At 42.2% G+C, this 19702-nt stretch overlaps 1 protein-coding gene across 2 annotated transcripts in view; it reads right to left on the bottom strand.

The window, feature by feature from the left end:
• Nucleotides 1-1190: 1190 nt before the first annotated feature.
• The window catches only part of LOC115469231 (ATP-dependent translocase ABCB1-like), a 120061-nt gene continuing 101549 nt past the window's right edge, over nt 1191-19702 (bottom strand). For both annotated transcript variants that reach the window (XM_030201681.1, XM_030201673.1), the window contains 4 exons: nt 13432-13629; nt 8679-8885; nt 6119-6265; nt 1191-1722 (listed from right to left, as the gene is read on the bottom strand). In XM_030201681.1, coding sequence (XP_030057541.1) covers nt 1525-1722; nt 6119-6265; nt 8679-8885; nt 13432-13629 — 750 coding nt within the window. In that variant the 3' untranslated portion in view covers nt 1191-1524. The remainder of the gene's footprint in view (nt 1723-6118; nt 6266-8678; nt 8886-13431; nt 13630-19702) is intronic.

Below are 19702 nucleotides of genomic sequence, written 5' to 3'. Positions count from 1 at the left end.
TTCATTTACTATATATACTACATTAGACTGCAAGTTTGCTTGTCTTTCTGCTGTCACGCCTAGTTGTGGATCATCGCCTCTCTTTTCTGCTGTGCTCCCTTGCAGTTACACTCCAATGCACTTAGGTGCTACCTTATAGAATAGTGACAAAGGTAAAAGGGATACTGCGCTAACAGCGGTGGCTGGTTTTTGCTGTGCACTGAGGCCTTGTTTACCTCAGTGGGTAAAAAGGCCAAAAAATAAAGACCATGCAGTAAGATTGCACTTACCACAAGGCCATGAGGGGGGGGAGCACATACCTCCACCTATTGAGGTAGCGATAGGGGCTCCCACACTAAGCCAGAGGTAACCGGGCAGCATTTACCACCGGGTAACCTCCTGCAGAAAAATGTTTTCAAATATTTCCGCTAGCGTTGGAAATGCTGCATGCTGGGGGTGGAACTACCACTGGCACCCATGTTGGGCTGCTGGTAGTTCTGGATTGCCGCATGATAAGAACTCAGTGGGCTTACTGCTGCTGTATAAAAGGGCCCTAAGTGCATTTACATGTATAACTGCCGTGTACTCCTGTTCTGGCACACAAAAATGACACATCCAGTTGGCACCTAACCTGCAGCGCACTATATAGAATTAGGAGGTTTTTTGCATAGATCCTTATGGTAATGGTTCCTAAAACTTGTACGATGAATCCCTTCACAAATATTTGTCGTCAACTGTTTTACATAAGAACATGAGTACCCATACTGGGTCAGACCAATAGTCCATCTAGCCCAGTATCCTGTTTTCCAAACAGTGGCCAAGCCAGTTCACAAGTACCTGGCAGAAACCCAAATTGTGGCAACACTCCATACTACAAATCCCAGGGCAAGCAGTTGCTTCCCATGTCTGTCTCAATAGCAGACTATGGACTTTTCCTCCAGGAATTTGATCAAACCTTTTTTAAACCCAGATATACTAACCACTGTTACCACATCATCCGGCAAAGAGTTCCAGTGCTTAACTATTCATTGAGTGAAAAGATATTTCTTCCTATTTGTTTTAAAAGTATTTTCATGTAACTTCCTCGAGTGTCCCCTAATCTTCGTACTTTTGGAACGAGTAATAATTCTATTTACTTCTATTCGTTCTACACCACTCAGGATTTTGTAGACCTCAATCATATCTCCCCTGATCTGTTTCTTTTCCAAGCTGAAGAGCCCTAACCTCTTTAGCCTTTCCTCAAACAAGAGGAATTCCATCCCCTTTATCAAGTCGGATTTCTCGATTCATAGATGTACAGCTTTGAGCACTATGATAATTTAAAATATGTTAACTATGCAGTCATAACTATATATTTACATATGTACAAATGGCCCAAAGTTGCTGTCAGTAAATTAAAAAATTCTATAACCTTCACACTTCTAGGTGCAAAATCTAACTAGAGCAGCTCGATGCATTCCACAGTAATACACCTTCATTTTTATGTACTTCTTCATTAATTTAAAAAAAGAACACACAATTTCTATGAAGAACCCAACATAATAACTAATGAGAAACTTGTGTATTTACAAGGGCATAATATGCCCCTTGTCTAGCAAGAAGCTGGTTGTGGGTCCCCTGTTCCACCACTCTTCCATTCTGTATCACTGCTATGATGTCCGCATTCTGTACAGTTGTCAAGCGATGTGCAATAACAATGCAGGTTCGACCTTGTCTAGCGTTGTCCAGAGCTTGCTGGACTATCTGCATTTGAAAAAATATGAAAGACATTATTTTTCTAATAGTACTCTGACATAGTGAGGTATGAGGTTTAATAGTTACTATTTGATGTGTTTATTTTTCTCTTATCAATGTATTTCTTGAAACATTGCACCAATGAAAAAGCCTTGTAAGAACGAGGTCAACATTCAAACAGAATTCATATATTCAATACTGTGCCTGACATATGTTTGTTTGTTTTTTAAATGTTCAGTGCTAATATGCAAATAATACTACACACCTAGAGGGGCATTTTCAATATGATGTCTAAGTTCAGCTTTGGACATTTTGGTAAAAACATCCAAAATTCAAGTGGGGAATATAGCTATTTTTCAAAAATGGCTATTTGCTAGATGTTTTTGTGCTCTGTGCATTTATCTTTTCGGTCCATTTTCAAAAGAAAAAAAAACATCCAAGTGAAAAACGCTCAAAATCAAGCCATTGGGATGTAGTAGGAGCCAGCATTCTTAGTAGACCGGCCACACGAACATCCCAGGAGAGCAATACAGCACCCTAGGGGACACGGCACTGAACTTCAAATAAATGCTCCCAGGTACACATCTCATTGTTGCTCTCTTATCTTGTCTGCTGAGCCCCCCAAAACCCACCACCCCCAACTGTACACCACTACAATAACCCTTATGGGTGAAGGGGGCACCTACAGTGGGGGAAATAAGTATTTGATCCCTTGCTGATTTTGTAAGTTTGCCCACTGACAAAGACATGAGCAGCCCATAATTGAAGGGTAGGTTATTGGTAACAGTGAGAGATAGCACATCACAAATTAAATCCGGAAAATCACATTGTGGAAAGTATATGAATTTATTTGCATTCTGCAGAGGGAAATAAGTATTTAATCCCTCTGGCAAACAAGACCTAATACTTGGTGGCAAAACCCTTGTTGGCAAGCACAGCGGTCAGACGTCTTCTGTAGTTGATGATGAGGTTTGCACACATGTCAGGAGGAATTTTGGTCCACTCCTCTTTGCAGATCATCTCTAAATCATTAAGAGTTCTGGGCTGTCGCTTGGCAACTCGCAGCTTCAGCTCCCTCCATAAGTTTTCAATGGGATTAAGGTCTGGTGACTGGCTAGGCCACTCCATGACCCTAATGTGCTTCTTCCTGAGCCACTCCTTTGTTGCCTTGGCTGTATGTTTTGGGTCATTGTCGTGCTGGAAGACCCAGCCACGACCCATTTTTAAGGCCCTGGCGGAGGGAAGGAGGTTGTCACTCAGAATTGTACGGTACATGGCCCCATCCATTCTCCCATTGATGCGGTGAAGTAGTCCTGTGCCCTTAGCAGAGAAACACCCCCAAAACATAACATTTCCACCTCCATGCTTGACAGTGGGGACGGTGTTCTTTGGGTCATAGGCAGCATTTCTCTTCCTCCAAACACGGCGAGTTGAGTTCATGCCAAAGAGCTCAATTTTTGTCTCATCTGACCACAGCACCTTCTCCCAATCACTCTCGGCATCATCCAGGTGTTCACTGGCAAACTTCAGACGGGCTGTCACATGTGCCTTCCGGAGCAGGGGGACCTTGCGGGCACTGCAGGATTGCAATCCGTTATGTCGTAATGTGTTACCAATGGTTTTCGTGGTGACAGTGGTCCCAGCTGCCTTGAGATCATTGACAAGTTCCCCCCTTGTAGTTGTAGGCTGATTTCTAACCTTCCTCATGATCAAGGATACCCCACGAGGTGAGATTTTGCGTGGAGCCCCAGATCTTTGTCGATTGACAGTCATTTTGTACTTCTTCCATTTTCTTACTATGGCACCAACAGTTGTCTCCTTCTCGCCCAGCGTCTTACTGATGGTTTTGTAGCCCATTCCAGCCTTGTGCAGGTGTATGATCTTGTCCCTGACATCCTTAGACAGCTCCTTGCTCTTGGCCATTTTGTAGAGGTTAGAGTCTGACTGATTCACTGAGTCTGTGGACAGGTGTCTTTCATACAGGTGACCATTGCCGACAGCTGTCTGTCATGCAGGTAACGAGTTGATTTGGAGCATCTACCTGGTCTGTAGGGGCCAGATCTCTTACTGGTTGGTGGGGGATCAAATACTTATTTCCCTCTGCAGAATGCAAATAAATTCATATACTTTCCACAATGTGATTTTCCGGATTTAATTTGTGATGTGCTATCTCTCACTGTTACCAATAACCTACCCTTCAATTATGGGCTGCTCATGTCTTTGTCAGTGGGCAAACTTACAAAATCAGCAAGGGATCAAATACTTATTTCCCCCACTGTATATGTGGGTACAGTGGGTTTCTGGTGAGTTTTGGAGGGCTCACAGTTTCTACCACAAGTGTAACAAGAGGTATGGGACTGGGTCATTCCTACATTCCTCCCCGGGAACTCCGTTTACTGGGTAAATCTCTCTTATCTGCACCCTTCTCCTCCACCGCTAACTCCAGACTCCGTTCCTTTTATCTTGCTGCACCTTATGCCTGGAATAGACTTCCTGAGCCAGTACGTCAAGCTCCATCTCTGGCTATCTTCAAATCTAAGCTAAAAGCCCACCTTTTTGATGCTGCTTTTAACTCCTAACCCTTATTCACTTGTTCAGAAACCTTATTTTATCATCCTCACTTTAATATTCCCTTCTCTCTTGTTTGTCCTGTTTGTCTGTCTTCATGTTCAAGTGTACAGCGCTGTGTACGTCTAGTAACATACATAGTAACATAGTAGATGACAGCAGAAAAAGACCTGCACGGTCCACCCAGTCTGCCCAACAAGATAAACTCACATGTGTCATTTTTTGTGTATACCTTACCTTGATTTGTACCTGTCTTTTTCAGGGCACAGATCGTATAAGTCTGCCCAGCAATATCCCCACCTCCCAACCACCTGCCCCGCTACACACCACCGGCTCTGGCACAGACCGTATAAGTCTGCCCAGCACTATCCCCACCTCCCAACCACCAGCCCTGCCTCCCACCGCCGGCTAAACTTCTGGGGATAAGTAGTAGTAGGGTCCACTTGTCTGTAGTGCACTGCACCCACCACTAGACTACTCCAGGAACCTGCATGCTGCGCTAATGGACCTGAGCGCCGAAACACGGCCCATGTTGGGTCTTTCTGAGGATTGTTTTACAAATGCTTATGATTAAAGGAACTGTGTCCCTATTTTGAAGGCTCCTGGTACTGTTATTTGTAATAAAAACAGGTCTAGCCCAAAATGTCTTAAGTTTTAGTTCTGGACATTTTTGTTTTGTTCCATTATGGCTGAAAAACATCCAAGTCATAGGAACACCCAAGTTCTGCTCTGAACACACCCTTGGCACTCCCCCTTGAGATTTGGACGCACTTCTGGCGGACTTCAGAGAAAAACATCTAAAAATAGGTTTTGAAAATACTGATTTGGACGTTTTTGTGAGAAAAACGTCAAAATGCAGACATGCTACTTTTTGGTCGTTTTTCTCTTTTGAAAATGGGCCCGATAGTCTATGATGGAGACCACATAAGTGTTTTTCTTTAAAAGCTTCATGTCACTCCTAATTTTAGACATATAAGTTGAGGTATGCCCAATGCTATCTGTTTAGAGCAGATTGAGGGCATGAAAATATATATATATATATTCAGCAGCAGTTAGCCATTTTGCCCTGCTGAAATTACATATACTGTAACTTAATATAACTTATATGTTCAAAATTTTATGGTGGCCCATCTCACTGAATATTGACTTTATATTTTTGTTTTCAGAGCAACTCTGTAATTACTCAGCACTTATGTGTACTAATCCGCACTGAGAAAGAATTTCTCTAGATTACAGCACTATACATTTCTGTACCATATATAAATAAGTCGAAAATCAACAATGGCATTATCAATAATGAATAATCTCACACTGCTCATTTTATTCAGGGTGTGGCTAAAATGTCTGAAAATGCAAGAAAAGACAGCTAATATCATTTAGAAAACCCAGCTTTTAGAATATGCATAGCTCAGTAAGTGGCCCTTTTACTAAAGAGTTGGTGCGTGGCAATAGATTTGCCACACACCAAACCAGAACTACTGCCAGGCTACCTCAACAGTCTGGCGGTAATTCTACCCCAGCATGCACCATTTCTGGTACTAAAGAAATTTATGTATTGTTACCGCTGGGGTGAGCGCAGGAGCCATGAGGTGGCAGTAAGTGCTCACCCCCCCTCCCAAAAAAAATGGCCATGTGGCAAGTGTGAACATACCACACAGCCATTTCTTTTTTCAGCTTTTAACACTCTGCAGTAAAAGGGGCCTCATCATGCAGCAAAAACACACACTGCCGCTAGCTCAGGATCCTTATAACACACCTTGGTAAAAGGGCCCCTAAGATAAATACACAGTACTCTCTTCAGGACTTGCGTCAAAAGAAAATGAAAGTGCTCACTAACCTTTTCACTTTCTGTGTCAAGAGCTGACGTGGCTTCATCTAGAAGCAAGACTTTTGGTTTTCGAACAAGAGCTCGTGCAATTGCAATTCTTTGTTTCTGACCTCCTGAGAGCTGTGTTCCTTTATCGCCTACTCGTGTATTGTATCCCTGCAATTTGAAAATACATACATAAATACTTATGTTGAGATAGTTTTGCTTTGAAACTTGCAACTAAGCATGGTCACTTGTATCTGAGACTAACAAGATCTAAACTATGCAGTCAGACAAATTTAACTGTATGATTATGATGCATAATTTGACCAAACAAATTCAATAAAGGGACACTGTGACAGAAAAGTGTGTTTTTAGTCTGTAAAACTGCCTTATTTCCTGAAGTGTATTTCTTTTAGTGACCAGCAGATGGTGAATGTTTTATGTTAAAGCTGTTATTGAAAAGTGAATGCTCCCTCTTTAGTTTCACTCAGGGAGGAAGTGATCTACAGTACTGTGAGCAGTATACTTTTAAAACTTGTTGTTCTGGGCTCTGATTGGTCCAAGAGCTCAATTTCATTTGGATAGCACTGGCTTTTTTTTTTCTCTAGTCTTGTCCAGGGAGAAAAGAGAGACAGATCTCTTTGCTGAGGCTCTGTGAACAGTTATATATCCTTATCTTCCCAGGTTCTGTTTAGACAGTATACAAATGTTTAGTTAGTCTTCGGTTACTTGTTTGCAATTGCACATTTTCTGTCCACTGTTCAAGTTCTGAAAATAACCATATTTGTTTGTTCGCCCTGCTTGTCTGGACTGATAAAGAATCCTGGTGGTTTGTGTGTTGGGTCTGTTAGTGCTTTCTGGGAACTGTGGGACCACTGGGAGTGTGGCCTCCAACAACCCAGAAATCACTGGGGATAATCTGAGAGTGGAAGACTCGCCCAGAGGCGGTTGTGTCCCAGTTGGTGGAGGGAGGGTGCTAGTGTAGAGCACAGGTGGCAGGTGCAGGCGGACCTGAGCTGTGCTGGGCATAGACCCTCTAGGTGGTGCGGGGTAACCCCAGGCGGGTGGCTAGGCATTTTGTGACAGACACCTAAGCTAAAAACAAAATGGTGCCTATTTGGAGTCTTTTCGATAAAGGACAATAGGCATCACAAATGTACATGATAGTATTCTATAATTCATGTGTGTTAACCCCCAAATTCTATAAAAGTCACTAAAAATTGTGCACACAAATTAATTGAATGAGCCAATTAGAAGAGACAATTGGCTTCATAATAAGCAATTAGTGCTAATTGAATTTAATTAACATTTATACATGTAAATTTAGGCATGAGAATCATGCATAAATTTTACTAACAAGTCTAAAAAGGGGTGTGTGGCCACAGGAGGGTCATGGGTGAATCTGGGGCATTCCTACAAATTATGTGCATTGTTATAGAATAATGGGGATCCGTGCCTAATTTAGGCACAAGAATTTACACCAAGGTTTCTTTGGTGTAAATGATCGCACCTAAATATAGTCATGTTCCCGGCACTAAGCACTATTCTATAAATGGAGCCTAACTTTAAGCGTTTATAGACTAGCACTAAAAGCTATTTTTAGGCACCATTTTTAGAATTTAGTCTTAACCAGTTTCCAAGTATGCCCCATCACATTTAGGCACTGTTTTGTGAAATAGTGTATAGGCAGTATATTGGTATTTACAATCGTATGTACATATATGTATGCTGGTATTCTGGACATTTACATGTTTTTTGTTGCCTAAATATTGGTGCCTTATGCAGGTCATTCCCAGGCACTAAGGCCATTTTTACAGCAGGGTTAAAATGGTTGACTTTTCTATTTTCCCTGTTAATGGCCATATGCTAATTTTCTCCATTAGCATAAGAGCCCCTACTGCCACTTATTATGTAGGTAGTAAGGGCTCATGCGCTAACTGGTAAGCATCCAGCAATGTAGCTATGCTAACCGATGAGCACAGAGCATGCTCACTCTTCATCCCCAGACCCACCCCCAGTGCTAAAAAATAAATACATTTTATTTTTTAGCGCATATTGATCCCAAAATTACTGTGGGATGTCTAAGCGCACCCTGCAATAAAACATTTTGTACTGCAGTAAGTACATGTTAATGTTTATACCCAGCAATAATACACATGGAGGGAGAGGGGAATTCTATAAGGAGCCACCTAGTGGAATGCACAGAATAAGGATATTTTAATCATTTATATATGTAATGGCCACATACAAGCATACATGTCCTCTCATAGAATACCAGCCAGCGGCAAAGTACACTCCATGATGTGATGAAATGTACTTTGCCAGTGGACTTGTGCCATGTGGGCACAAGTGTGGGCAGTGCATTGGCAGAATGCAATAGCATGCACATAGATTAGAAAATACTATAATTTTTGTGTGTTCTGGTTAGCATATAGGTATAGACATTTATACCAGCTATAGAACTGGCGCAAGTGATTCTGCCTTACATTTAACCGCATTTTCTGCCACTTGTGCTAGTAGATGCTATTAACAGAGCCTTGTTATAGAATTATCCTCTTAATACAATTTAGATTAGAAATGTGCTTACATCAGGTAGGTTCACTATGAAGGCGTGGATGTTTGCTGCTCTAGCTGCTTGTTCAACCTCTTCTTGGGTAACAACTCTGCTATTATCTCCGTACTGAATATTTTCAGTAATGCTGCAGTCAAACAGAATGGGCTCTTGTGACACAATACCCAGCTGAGACCTGAGCCACTGCAAGTGCAAAGCCTTGGTGTCCACTCCATCTGCAATCTATAGAGAAGAAGGAAGAAGATTTACTTTGTAAGAATTTCATTTTGTGGGGAAAGGCGAACAGAATTCAGAGATTAGATCAAAAAGATGTGTTCAGGCAATTTGGGGGCATTACCTAGTCCAAATTTGGGGACACACCTAGCCAGTCAGCTTTTCAGGATACCCACAATGAATATGCATGAGATAGATTGGCATACAATAGAGGTAGTACATGCAAATTTATTTCAGACATGTTCATTGTGTATGTCCTGATGCTGGGTTGAGAACCTCTGATTTTGACAAATCTTGGATTTTGAATTTCTCACTCAACACACCATTATATTTTATTCAGACAACTCATTTTCCAAAGAAAATTTAACTGGTTAAGTCAGTGGCGTTCCTAGGGGGGCTGACACCCGTGGGCGGATCGCCGATGCGCCCCGCCCCCCGGCTGCAGCGCCCCCCCCCCCCCCCCAATGCAGCGCGGACCCCCCCGGCGAAAGGACCCCCCCAGCGAAGGAACCCCCCGGGTGCAAGCCGCTGGGGGGGGGGGTGCTGTGCACGCCTGTCCTCCGTTGTTCCATGCTTCTTCTCTGCCCCGGAACAGGAAGTAACCTGTTCCGGGGCAGAGAAGAAGCATGGAACAATGGAGGACAGGCGCGCGCGCGCGGCACCCCCCAGCGGTGTGCACCCGGGGCGGACCGCACCTACCGCCCCCCCTAGGAACGCCACTGGGTTAAGTAGAGAGGTGTGCCAAGGGTGGAGTTAAGGTTTACCTGACAGTGCCAGTCTTCAGTTCAGTTCAGCTAAACTTACTCGACTTCAGAATGCACAAATAACAGTCCTAAAGTTAACATAAATCTATACCCAAACTCCTTTCCCTTCCAGACTGGGGTTTTTAGAAACACTCTTTATTTTTTAGATTTAGCACACAATTTTTCACTAGTAGCTCAAGGTGAGTTACATTCGGGTACACAAGGTATTTCCTGGACTTCCCTGGTTGCATGCCTAGTGCTCTAACCAATAAGCTACTCCCTCCACTCTTCCTTCCACCCTTCTACCAGCAATATAAATTAAAAAAGAAATTGCCTCATATGCACAGACCCAAACTCCTTTTTCTCCTGCAAGAAATATATTTTTGTCATTTCCAATTTCAATATAAATTGTAAAGAATAGGCAATAAAGTAGAACGACACATCCCAAAAGATAAAAAAGAATAAAAACAAATTATAATATTACACTTCCTAGTTACAACTGTGTAGGGGGAGAGAAAGGGGAGAGTTAAAGAAATTAAGTTAGACATAAACTATAAACAATTACTAGAACTGGCCATTAAAACCTTATATTTATGATCCTATTCAACCTCCTGACTATAGGAGGATGAAAACAGAAATATTTTATTTGCCTTCTCGTATAGTAGAGGCTGGCAAAACCAGGTTTTTGGTTTCAGCTAAGACCAAATCTGCAGCTGAAATTTGCCACTCGGTTTCGACCCTACCCCAGCCTGGCCTTCAAATGGAACAGCCCCCATTCCCTGCACCCCAAAGGAGAAGGAGCCCTCCTGAACAGAAGAAGCCTCCCTCCTCTTCCGGTGTTAAACGCCAGTGCTGAATTACTATAGAGTGCTATGGGGAATTGGGGATGGGAGAGAGAGTTAAAATAAAAAAAGGTTTGGATTGCTTCCTAAAGGAAAAGTCCATATACCATTATTAAAATGGACTTGGGGAAAATCCACTGTTTATTTCTAGGATAAACAGCATAAAATGTACTTTTTTGGGATCTTGCCAGGTACTTGTGACCTGGATTGGCCACTGTTGGAAACAGGATGCTGGGCTTGATGGACCTTCAGTCTGTCCCAGTATGGCACTACTTATGTACTTATGAGAGGTAGAGAGAGAAATTGAGAACAGGGAGATGCTGAACATAGGGGTGGAGAAGAGAGAGAGGGGGGGAGGGTTATGCTGGACCATAGGGGTGGAGAGAGAGGGGAACAGGGAGATGCTGGGCTACAAGTTTGGAAGGAAAGGTAGAGAGGGGGCAAGGAGATGATGGGTTACAAGTGTGAGTGGACAGAGAGAGAGAAAGAGAGGAGATGATGTAGAGAGAGAGAGAGAGAGAGCAAGAAGGAAGGGAGATGATGGGCATGGTGGAACCATGTAGGAGAGGACATGGGGGTTGTCAAGGAGATGAGTGATGGGACGCGTGGTTATCAGAAATGGATGAATGACAGAAGGGAATAAAAGGTTCGGAGAAGGAGTTAGACAGAAGAGCATAAGAGTAGCCATACTGGGTCAGACCAATGGGCCATCTAGCCCAGTAATTTGTTTCCAACAGTGGGCCAAGCCAGGTCATAAGTACCCAAATCATGGCAACATTCCATACTACAAATTTCAAGGCAAGCAGTTGCTTCCCCATGTCTGTTTCAATAGCAGACTATGGACTTTTCCTCCAGGAATTTGTCCAAACCTTTTTAAACCCAGATATGCTAACCGCTGTCACCACATCTACTGGCAAAGAGTTCCAGAGCTTAACTATTCATTGAGTGAAGAAATATTTCCTCCTATTTGTTTTAAAAGTATTTCCATGTAACTTCCTTGAGTGTCCCCTAGTCTTTGTACTTTTGGAACGAGTAAAAATTGATTTACTTCTACTCGTTCTACACCGCTCAGGATTTTGTACACTTCAATCGTATTTCCCATCAGCTATCTCTTTTCCAAGCTGAAGAGCCCTAACATCTTTAGCCTTTCCTCATATGAGAGGAGTTCCGTCCCCTTTATCATTTTGGTCACTCGTCTTTGAGCATTTTCTAATTCCACTATATTTTTTTGAGATACAGTGACCAGAACTGAACACAATACTCAAGGTGCGGTTGCACTATGGCGTGATACAGAGGAATTATAATATTTTTAGTCTTATTCACCATCCCTTTCCTAATAATTCCTAGCATCCTATTTGCTTTTTTGGGCCATTGCTGCACACTGAGCAGATTTCAGCGAATTGTCTACAACACCTAGATCTTTTTCGTGGGTGCTGACCCCAAGGTGAACCCTAGCATCAGGTAACTATGATTCGGATTATTCTTTTCAAGCATTTGCCACATTAAATTTCATCTGCCATGGAGAAATGGGAGAGCCAGGGGTGAGATAAAGAGATGGAAAGTTGATAGGTAGGTGAAAAGTCTGATAAAATTTGAGAGGGCAGATAGAAAAGAAAGAAAGAAGAAATATGTCAGAGACAGATATTGTGAGAGAATGGAAGGAAAGTGGAGAAAGGACGAATGTACAGCAACCACTAGAAACAGCAGAAAAGACAGGAAAGCAGAAAAGATAAACTGAGACCAACATGCTTGGAAAAATAAAATGTCCAGACAACAAAGGTAGAAAAAAAGTGTATTATTTTGTATTTATTAATTGGAATATGTTAGCTTTGTAAAATGTGCATTGCAGATGTGTTTATGTTTTGTTCAGTACAAGAGGGAATGCATTTCTGCTTTTATTTCTCCCATGTTATAGTGCATGCCAAGTTTGACTTCTTGGGGTTCCCATTTGTCTTCATAATTCTATTCCTATTTTGTTATCCCTTGTTCTCTATTTGGTGAGGGTCTGCCTATATTTTGCATGTGACTGATTGTGGTATTCTGTTTGCATATAGTTTCTATATATAATTCTGTAGCAGTCCTACTTGTTCTGCTTTACCAGTAGTAGGTGTATTAGTGTTCTAGAGCCCAGTGTAATATTTGTAGTGTTGTCTATTCATTGCTAATCTTCATGCTATGTGGCTCATAGGAATTAGAGTTACTGTTGTATAGTAGGTTTGTTAAATGGGCTAAAAGCTCACTTTTTGAGGCTGCTTTTATCTCTTATCCCCTATGGGGTCCTTTTACAAAGGCACACTAACGTTTTTAGCACGCACTAATGATTAGCGTGCACTACATGCTAGAGATGCCCATACAAATATATGGGCATCTCTAACGTCTAGCACATGCTTATTTTTAGCATGTGTTAAAAAAGCTAGAGCAACCTTTGTAAAAGGACCCCTGTGTTTGTTGTATCATTCCCACCTTAAGTAATTCCCTTATCCCTTATTTGTCCCATTTGTCTGTCCTGATTAAATTGTAAGCTCTGTCAAGCAATGAGTCTCTTCATGTTCAAGTGTACAGCGCTGTGTACGTCTAGTAGCACTATAAAAATGATAAGTAGTAGTAATGTAGTATGTATGTTGACTTAGGATTTCTTCAGGTTTTGTATTATTTCAAAATGTGCCTGATAATCAGAATATATATATTTTTTAATGTGTATGGTAACTTCCATGGAGAAATGTGCTAGTTCTGATCTGCACCTGTTGTTTGAGGCGGGGAGATATAGGGCTTTTGTAGATGTTTACATTTAATTCATAAGAACTTCCATGCTGTGTCAGACCAAAAGTCCATGAGTGTCATGCACGCCGTGTGTGTCACTTATGCGAGCATCATCCATCTGATAAAAGATTAAGGAGCACTGCTATAAGGATTCAAGGCTTTCACTACAAGATCAGCTCCTGAGAATTTTCACAATATTTGCATTCTTACCACTTGTCCTTCCATAGGGTCATAGAACCTCTCCAGCAACTGAATTGAGGTACTCTTCCCACATCCACTGCTTCCAACAAGTGCAAGTGTCTGTCCTTTATCAACACTGATGCTGAGCCCCTGTAAAACCTGAACTTCTGGTCTTGTGGGATACACAAAGTGGATGTTTCGAAATTCAATATTTCCTTTGAAGATATTCTAAAAATAGTAGAAAAGACAAGTGTATTATGGATGGTGACCAAATGTAAGCTTAGGGGTATGTTTACTAAGGTGCATTAGTGTTTTTAACGCATCTTTACATTTAAGGCACATTAAACACTAACGCACCAACACATTCCTATAGACACATTAGCATTTGATGTGCATTAGCGTTTAACATGCATTTAAAATGCTAACGCACTTATAACGTGCCTTTGTAAACACAGGCGTTAGTTTGAAAATCAAAAGGCGGTTTAAAAGGAATTTTGGATTCAGCTCACACCTTTTTTTCAGTTATAGCTCAAGGCGAGTTGCATTCAGGTATTGTAGGTATTTTCTTGTTCCTAAAGGATTAATATCTGCATTTCTACCTGAGACTAATTTAATTTAATTTTGGCATTTATAATCTGTTTAACCGTTAAGCTCTAAGGGCCCTGTTTACTGAGGTGCGTTAGTGTTTTTAGCGCACCTACACTTAGCGTACAATAACCACGTAGGCGCCTATAGGGATATTGTAGGCACGTACATAGTTAACGCGCATACATTGTTAACGTGTGTTAAAACTGTTAACACACCTATAACGCTGCTTAGTAAACAGGGCCCTAGGTGGAAAACAACAATATGTTATGAACAATAATAAATTGTAAACAGGATTGAATGTGAAATAAACAGTTACATAATAAACAAGATCATGAACTAACTACTTTCGGAAGAAATAGGCTATGAAATAAACTAAACAATCAGAAGGTAAACCGTTACATAATAAACAATTAGGTAATATCAATCAGAATAAAGAAGACTGGTCGTGCAATGTAGGATAATTTAAGTTGATCTAATATTAGCAGTGTTTACAATACAAAATTGCATAAATTCAGCCATCGCTGAGACTAAGGAGGATTGTTTAACTGAACAAATAACATAGTAACATAGTAGATGACGGCAGAAAAAGACCTGCACGGTCCATCTAGTCTGCCCAACAAGATAAACTCATATGTGCTAGTTTTTTGTGTATATCTTACCTTGATTTGTACCTGTCTTTTTCAGGGCACAGACCGTATAAGTCCGCCCAGTACTATCCCCGCCTCCCAACCACCAGCCCCGCCTCCCACCACCGGCTCTGGCACAGTCCGTATAAGTCTGCCCAGCACTAGCCCCGCCTCCCAACCGTCTCTGCCACTCATTCAAGGCTAAGCTCCTGAGGATCCCTTCCTTCTGAACAGGATTCCTTTATGTTCATCCCACGCATGTTTGAATTCCGTTACCGTTTTCCTCTCCACCACCTCCCGCGGGAGGGCATTCCAAGCATCCACCACCCTCTCCGTGAAAAAATACTTCCTGACATTTTTCTTAAGTCAGGAAGTATTTTTGAAAGCGCCCAGTTCAAAAACGAATAAATCCAAGGCATTTGTTTGTGGGAGGGGCCAGGATTCGTAGTGCACTGGTCCCCCTCACATGCCAGGACATCAACCGGGCACCCTAGGGGGCACTTTTACAAAACCAAAAAAAAAGGTAAAAGAGCTCCCAGGTGCATAGCACCCTTCCCTTGGGTGTTGAGCCCCCCAAATCCCCCTCAAAACCCACTGCCCACAAGTTTACACCATTACTATAGCCCTAAGGGGTGAAGGGGGGCACCTACATGTGGGTACAGTGGGTTTGGGGGGGGGGTTGGACGACTAATAAGCATTAAGCAGCACAATTGTAACAGGTAGGGGGGATGGGCCTGGGTCCACCTGCCTGAAGTCCACTGCACCCCCTAACAACTGCTCCAGGGACCTGGGTATGACATTTGAGGGTGAAAATAAAAAGTTGTGAAACATAATTTTTTGTGGTGGGAGGGGGTTAGTGACCACTGGGGGAGTCAGGGGAGGTCATCCCCGATTCCCTCCAGTGGTCATCTGGTCATTTAGGGCACTTTTTGGGGCCTTATTTGTGAAAAAACAGGGTCCAGGAAAAGTGTCCTAAATTCTAGCTAAAAACGCATACTTTTTTCCCCATTATCGGTGAAATGCGCCCATCTTTGTTCGGCAGATAACCACGCCCCAGTTCCGCCTTCGCCACACCTCTGACACGCCCCCATCAACTTTGTCCGCATCCGCGACGGAGTGCAGTTGAAAACGTCCAAAAATTGGCTTTCGATTATACCGCTTTATTCGTTTTTGTGAGATAAACGTCCATCTCCCGATTTAGGTCGGAACTTGGGCGTTTTTCTCGTTCGATTATAAGCAGGATAGTAACATAGTAGATGACGGCAGAAAAAGACCTGCACGATCCATCTAGTCTGCCCAACAAGATAAACTCATATGTGCTATTTCTTGTGTATACCTTACCTTGATTTGTATCTGCCATTTTCAGGACACAGACCGTAGAAGTCTTGCCCAGAACTAGCCCCACCACCCAAACACCAGCCTCGCCTCCCAATCTCGGCTAAGCTTCTGAGGATCCATTCCTTTTGCACAGGATTCCTTTATGTTTATCCCACGCATTCTTGAATTCCGCTACCATTTTCATCTCCACCACCTCCCGCGGGAGGGCATTCCAAGTATCTACTACTCTCTCTGTGAAAAAATACTTCCTGACATTCTTCTTGATTCTGCCCCCCTTCACTCTTATATCATGTCCTCTCTGTTTATATACCGTGTGCTTTTATTTAACGTTTATTTGTATATATGTGTTTTGTAGACTCCTGATGCAGGCCTAACGGCCGAAACACAACGGTTGTGTCGAGTCTTTTTTCATCAATAAACAAGTTTTTTTAAGATCCATCTTTCCAGGTCTTGTATTTCCGTGGTCAAACATCCCACTCTCTTCCATACCTATACTCTCGTTCTACCGCCCTCCCATCAACAGAAAAGGTGGGTCAGGTACATGCTGAACATTTGCATGCAGTGTTTTATAATGGTGACATTATGTGTCGAAATACCATGAGTTGGATGTCAGCATTTACACTAGGTTTCAGCTGCCATAAATAACAGTGCCCAACTTTAGACATGGGAATGGGAATTGGCTCTAAGCTATTCTATAAAGGTTGCTCATCCTGGAGCGCCCTTTATAGAACAGTGCTTAGTGCTAATCTTTTTTTTTTTTTTTTTTTTTAATTTATTTATTTATATGATTTCAATAATACAAACAAAACAATCATTTGTAAGGTAATACAGAGAAATTATATAAGCGGAAAATACTTCTAAAATTAAATGAAACATTTGTATTTACTCTTCCTCAGACCACCATATGGAGGGGGGGAGAGTGGTTTTATAAGTACAACTCAGGGAGCATGTAACACAGAAGTAACTTTTTCCTCTAAGGCTAATCCTGATCTTCATCCCTTTACATCATCGCTGAGAACTATTTATATCATTCAACTGGAAGGTCTTTTAGAGTCCAGAAACGTCTTTAATTGAAGTGGATCAAAAAAAGTATACTTGGTTCCAGATAGGCGAATTAAGCATTTACAGGGATAGGCCAACATAAATGTTGCTCCCAGTCCCTTAACATCATTCCTCATAAGTAAAAACTGTTTCCTCCTTTGTTGTGTGATCTTTGCTACATCTGGAAACATCCAGACTCTCTGGCCACAGAATAATTTTGAGGAATATTTAAAATAAAGTTTCATCAACAAATTTATATCTTGTTCAAAGACTAATGTCATAAATAAAGTTCCTCTTGTTGTAACATCTCCCATAGAGTCTTCCAAAATAGCAGTTAAGTTCTGAGTATCAATATCCAAAGTAACCTTCGCTGACTCGGAGACATCTCTCTCTTTTAATACATTTGGCAGATAGTATACTCTATTACAAGGGGGAATATCTGTTGAAGAAAAATTCAATATTTCTAGAAGGTACTTCTTAAGGAAATCACGAGGTGTCATAGTTGGTAACATTGGGAAATTCAGCAATCTCAGAGTTAGTCTTCGATTATAATTTTCTAACTGCTCTAACTTTCAAGCCGAAAATATTTTATCTTTGACCAGAGTGTCCATTACACTTTTGACGGAGTTAACATCCGTTTCCAATTGCCCAATCTGTTTAGTGTGTTCTTGCTTTATATTATCTAAGGAATCAGACATATCCGTCAGTTTACTCACGACTGTAGACATTTGCTTAGTAGAGTTTGCCACTTCAACCGTCAGCCTCTGGACTGCTTGCCAGATAACTTCCAATGACGCCTCCTTGAGCATTTCCTGCTCCTCGGTGTTTCCAACCGCCCCTCCAGAAATAGAACCGCCAAGCAGGCACAGACTCGACACATCGGACGGTGTCCGGTCTGCTTCTTCAAATCTGGAAGCGGCTGGGCAAGGAGGTGGTCTCAGCATAGGCGGCGATAGAGTAGTATCCAACCCCTGGGTCGATGCCGCTCCCTCGACATCGCTCAAAGCGGGGCACGCCGGTCCTGGTTCGGGAGGTAAGCACCTTACATATCGATCGAGTGTTAGCTGGGCAGGAGACGATGTTAAAGGAAGCGACGGTTGCCCCCTTGTTGTCCCCTTTCTCTTTGTATGCGGCATATCAAGTTTAAAGGATAAAAAGCTGAATCACGATAACACCCGCTAACACAAAAAACGCTGTAGGTCTAGCTAGGACGCCATCTTCAGTGCTAATCTTTTTCCAGCGAGAATTTTTCAGCACCATTTATAGAATCCCCCCTCCCCCCCAAAATGACACGCTCAAGATCACAAGGAGCTGCAGTGGGGCTTCAAATTCATGGTTGCAATCTTGAATCTCAGCCTCAAACAGTGTGCATTGTCATGAAATTTTGCATGTAGTAGAATTAAAAGCTACTCATACACTTAATTTCCAAATCATTGTAATCCAAATCTTGAATTCTCCAAATGCAAACTCACAGAAAATACCATGACAATGGGCAGAATTTGTGATTATAAGCCAAATCATGATCTTTCTTCCTATATCTATACAAAAATATTAACACCAGACAAGAGATTGCATTTTCCATTCATTAATTATTATCGGGCTCTTTTACTAAGCTGCGTTAGGTGCTAACGCATGACAAATGTAGCTTAAAAAGGCATATGTGGGATGTACCCGTGTGTCTTGCAGTAACTGTCAAATTAGCTTGCATTAATCTGGGTGATAATCAATTTTTGTAATTTATTTTGGAGGGGGCATTTCAAGGGGGTGGAGGGTGGGCTTCCCTGGGCTAATTAATTAGCACAGCTACATTACTGTGTGCTAACTGGTTAGCACAGGATTACCACGTGAGCCCTTACCACCTACAAAACAGGTGTCAGTAAGTGCTGAAGCAGTAATTTTTTTTAATGGCTGTGCCCTGACAGAAACATTAGTTAATGGCCATTAATACAAAAAATGGAAAATTTGCCATTTTACTGCTTAGCATAAGGGAAAAACTCGCACTAGGGAACACTAAGGCCAATTTTTGCTGAAACTTAATAAAAGGGGCCCTATTGGGCTCATTTTTGAAAGAGAAGGAGGCCCATCTTTCAACACAAATCAGAAGATGGGCGTCCTTCTCACAGGGTCGTCCAAATCGGTATAATTGAAAGCCGATTTAGGACATCCCCAACTGCTTTCCGTCGCAAGGACAGCCAAAGTTCAAGGGGGCATTTTGGAGGCGTAGTGAAGGCGGGACTTGAGTGTGCCTAACACTAGGACGTCCTCGACCTATAAAGGAAAGAGACAAGGACGTCCCTGACGAACACTTGGAGAACTTTACCTGGTCGTGTTTCTCTTACGACTAAGGCACAAAAAGGTGCCTGAACTGAACAGATGACCACTGGAGAGAATCGGGGATGACCTCCCCTTACTTCCCCAGTGGTCACTAACCCCCCCCCCCCTCAAAAAAACATCTTTAAAAATATTGATTGCCAGACTCAGATGTCATACTCAGGTCCATCACAGCAGTTTGCAGGTCCCTGGAGCAGTTTTAGTGGGTGCAGTGCACTTCAGGCAGGCGGACCCAGGCCCGTACCCCCTCTACCTGTTACATTTGTAGAGGAAACAGCGAGCCCTCCAAAACCCACCAGAAACCCACTGTGCCCACATCTAGGTGCCCCCCTTTACCCGTAAGGGCTATGGTAGTGGTGTACAGTTGTGGATAGTGG

Source organism: Microcaecilia unicolor, chromosome 1 (genome assembly GCF_901765095.1).
Source record: "Microcaecilia unicolor chromosome 1, aMicUni1.1, whole genome shotgun sequence".
Classification (NCBI taxonomy): domain Eukaryota; kingdom Metazoa; phylum Chordata; class Amphibia; order Gymnophiona; family Siphonopidae; genus Microcaecilia; species Microcaecilia unicolor.
Note: the sequence above shows the minus strand (reverse complement) of the source record. Positions and strands in the feature narration are given on the sequence as shown.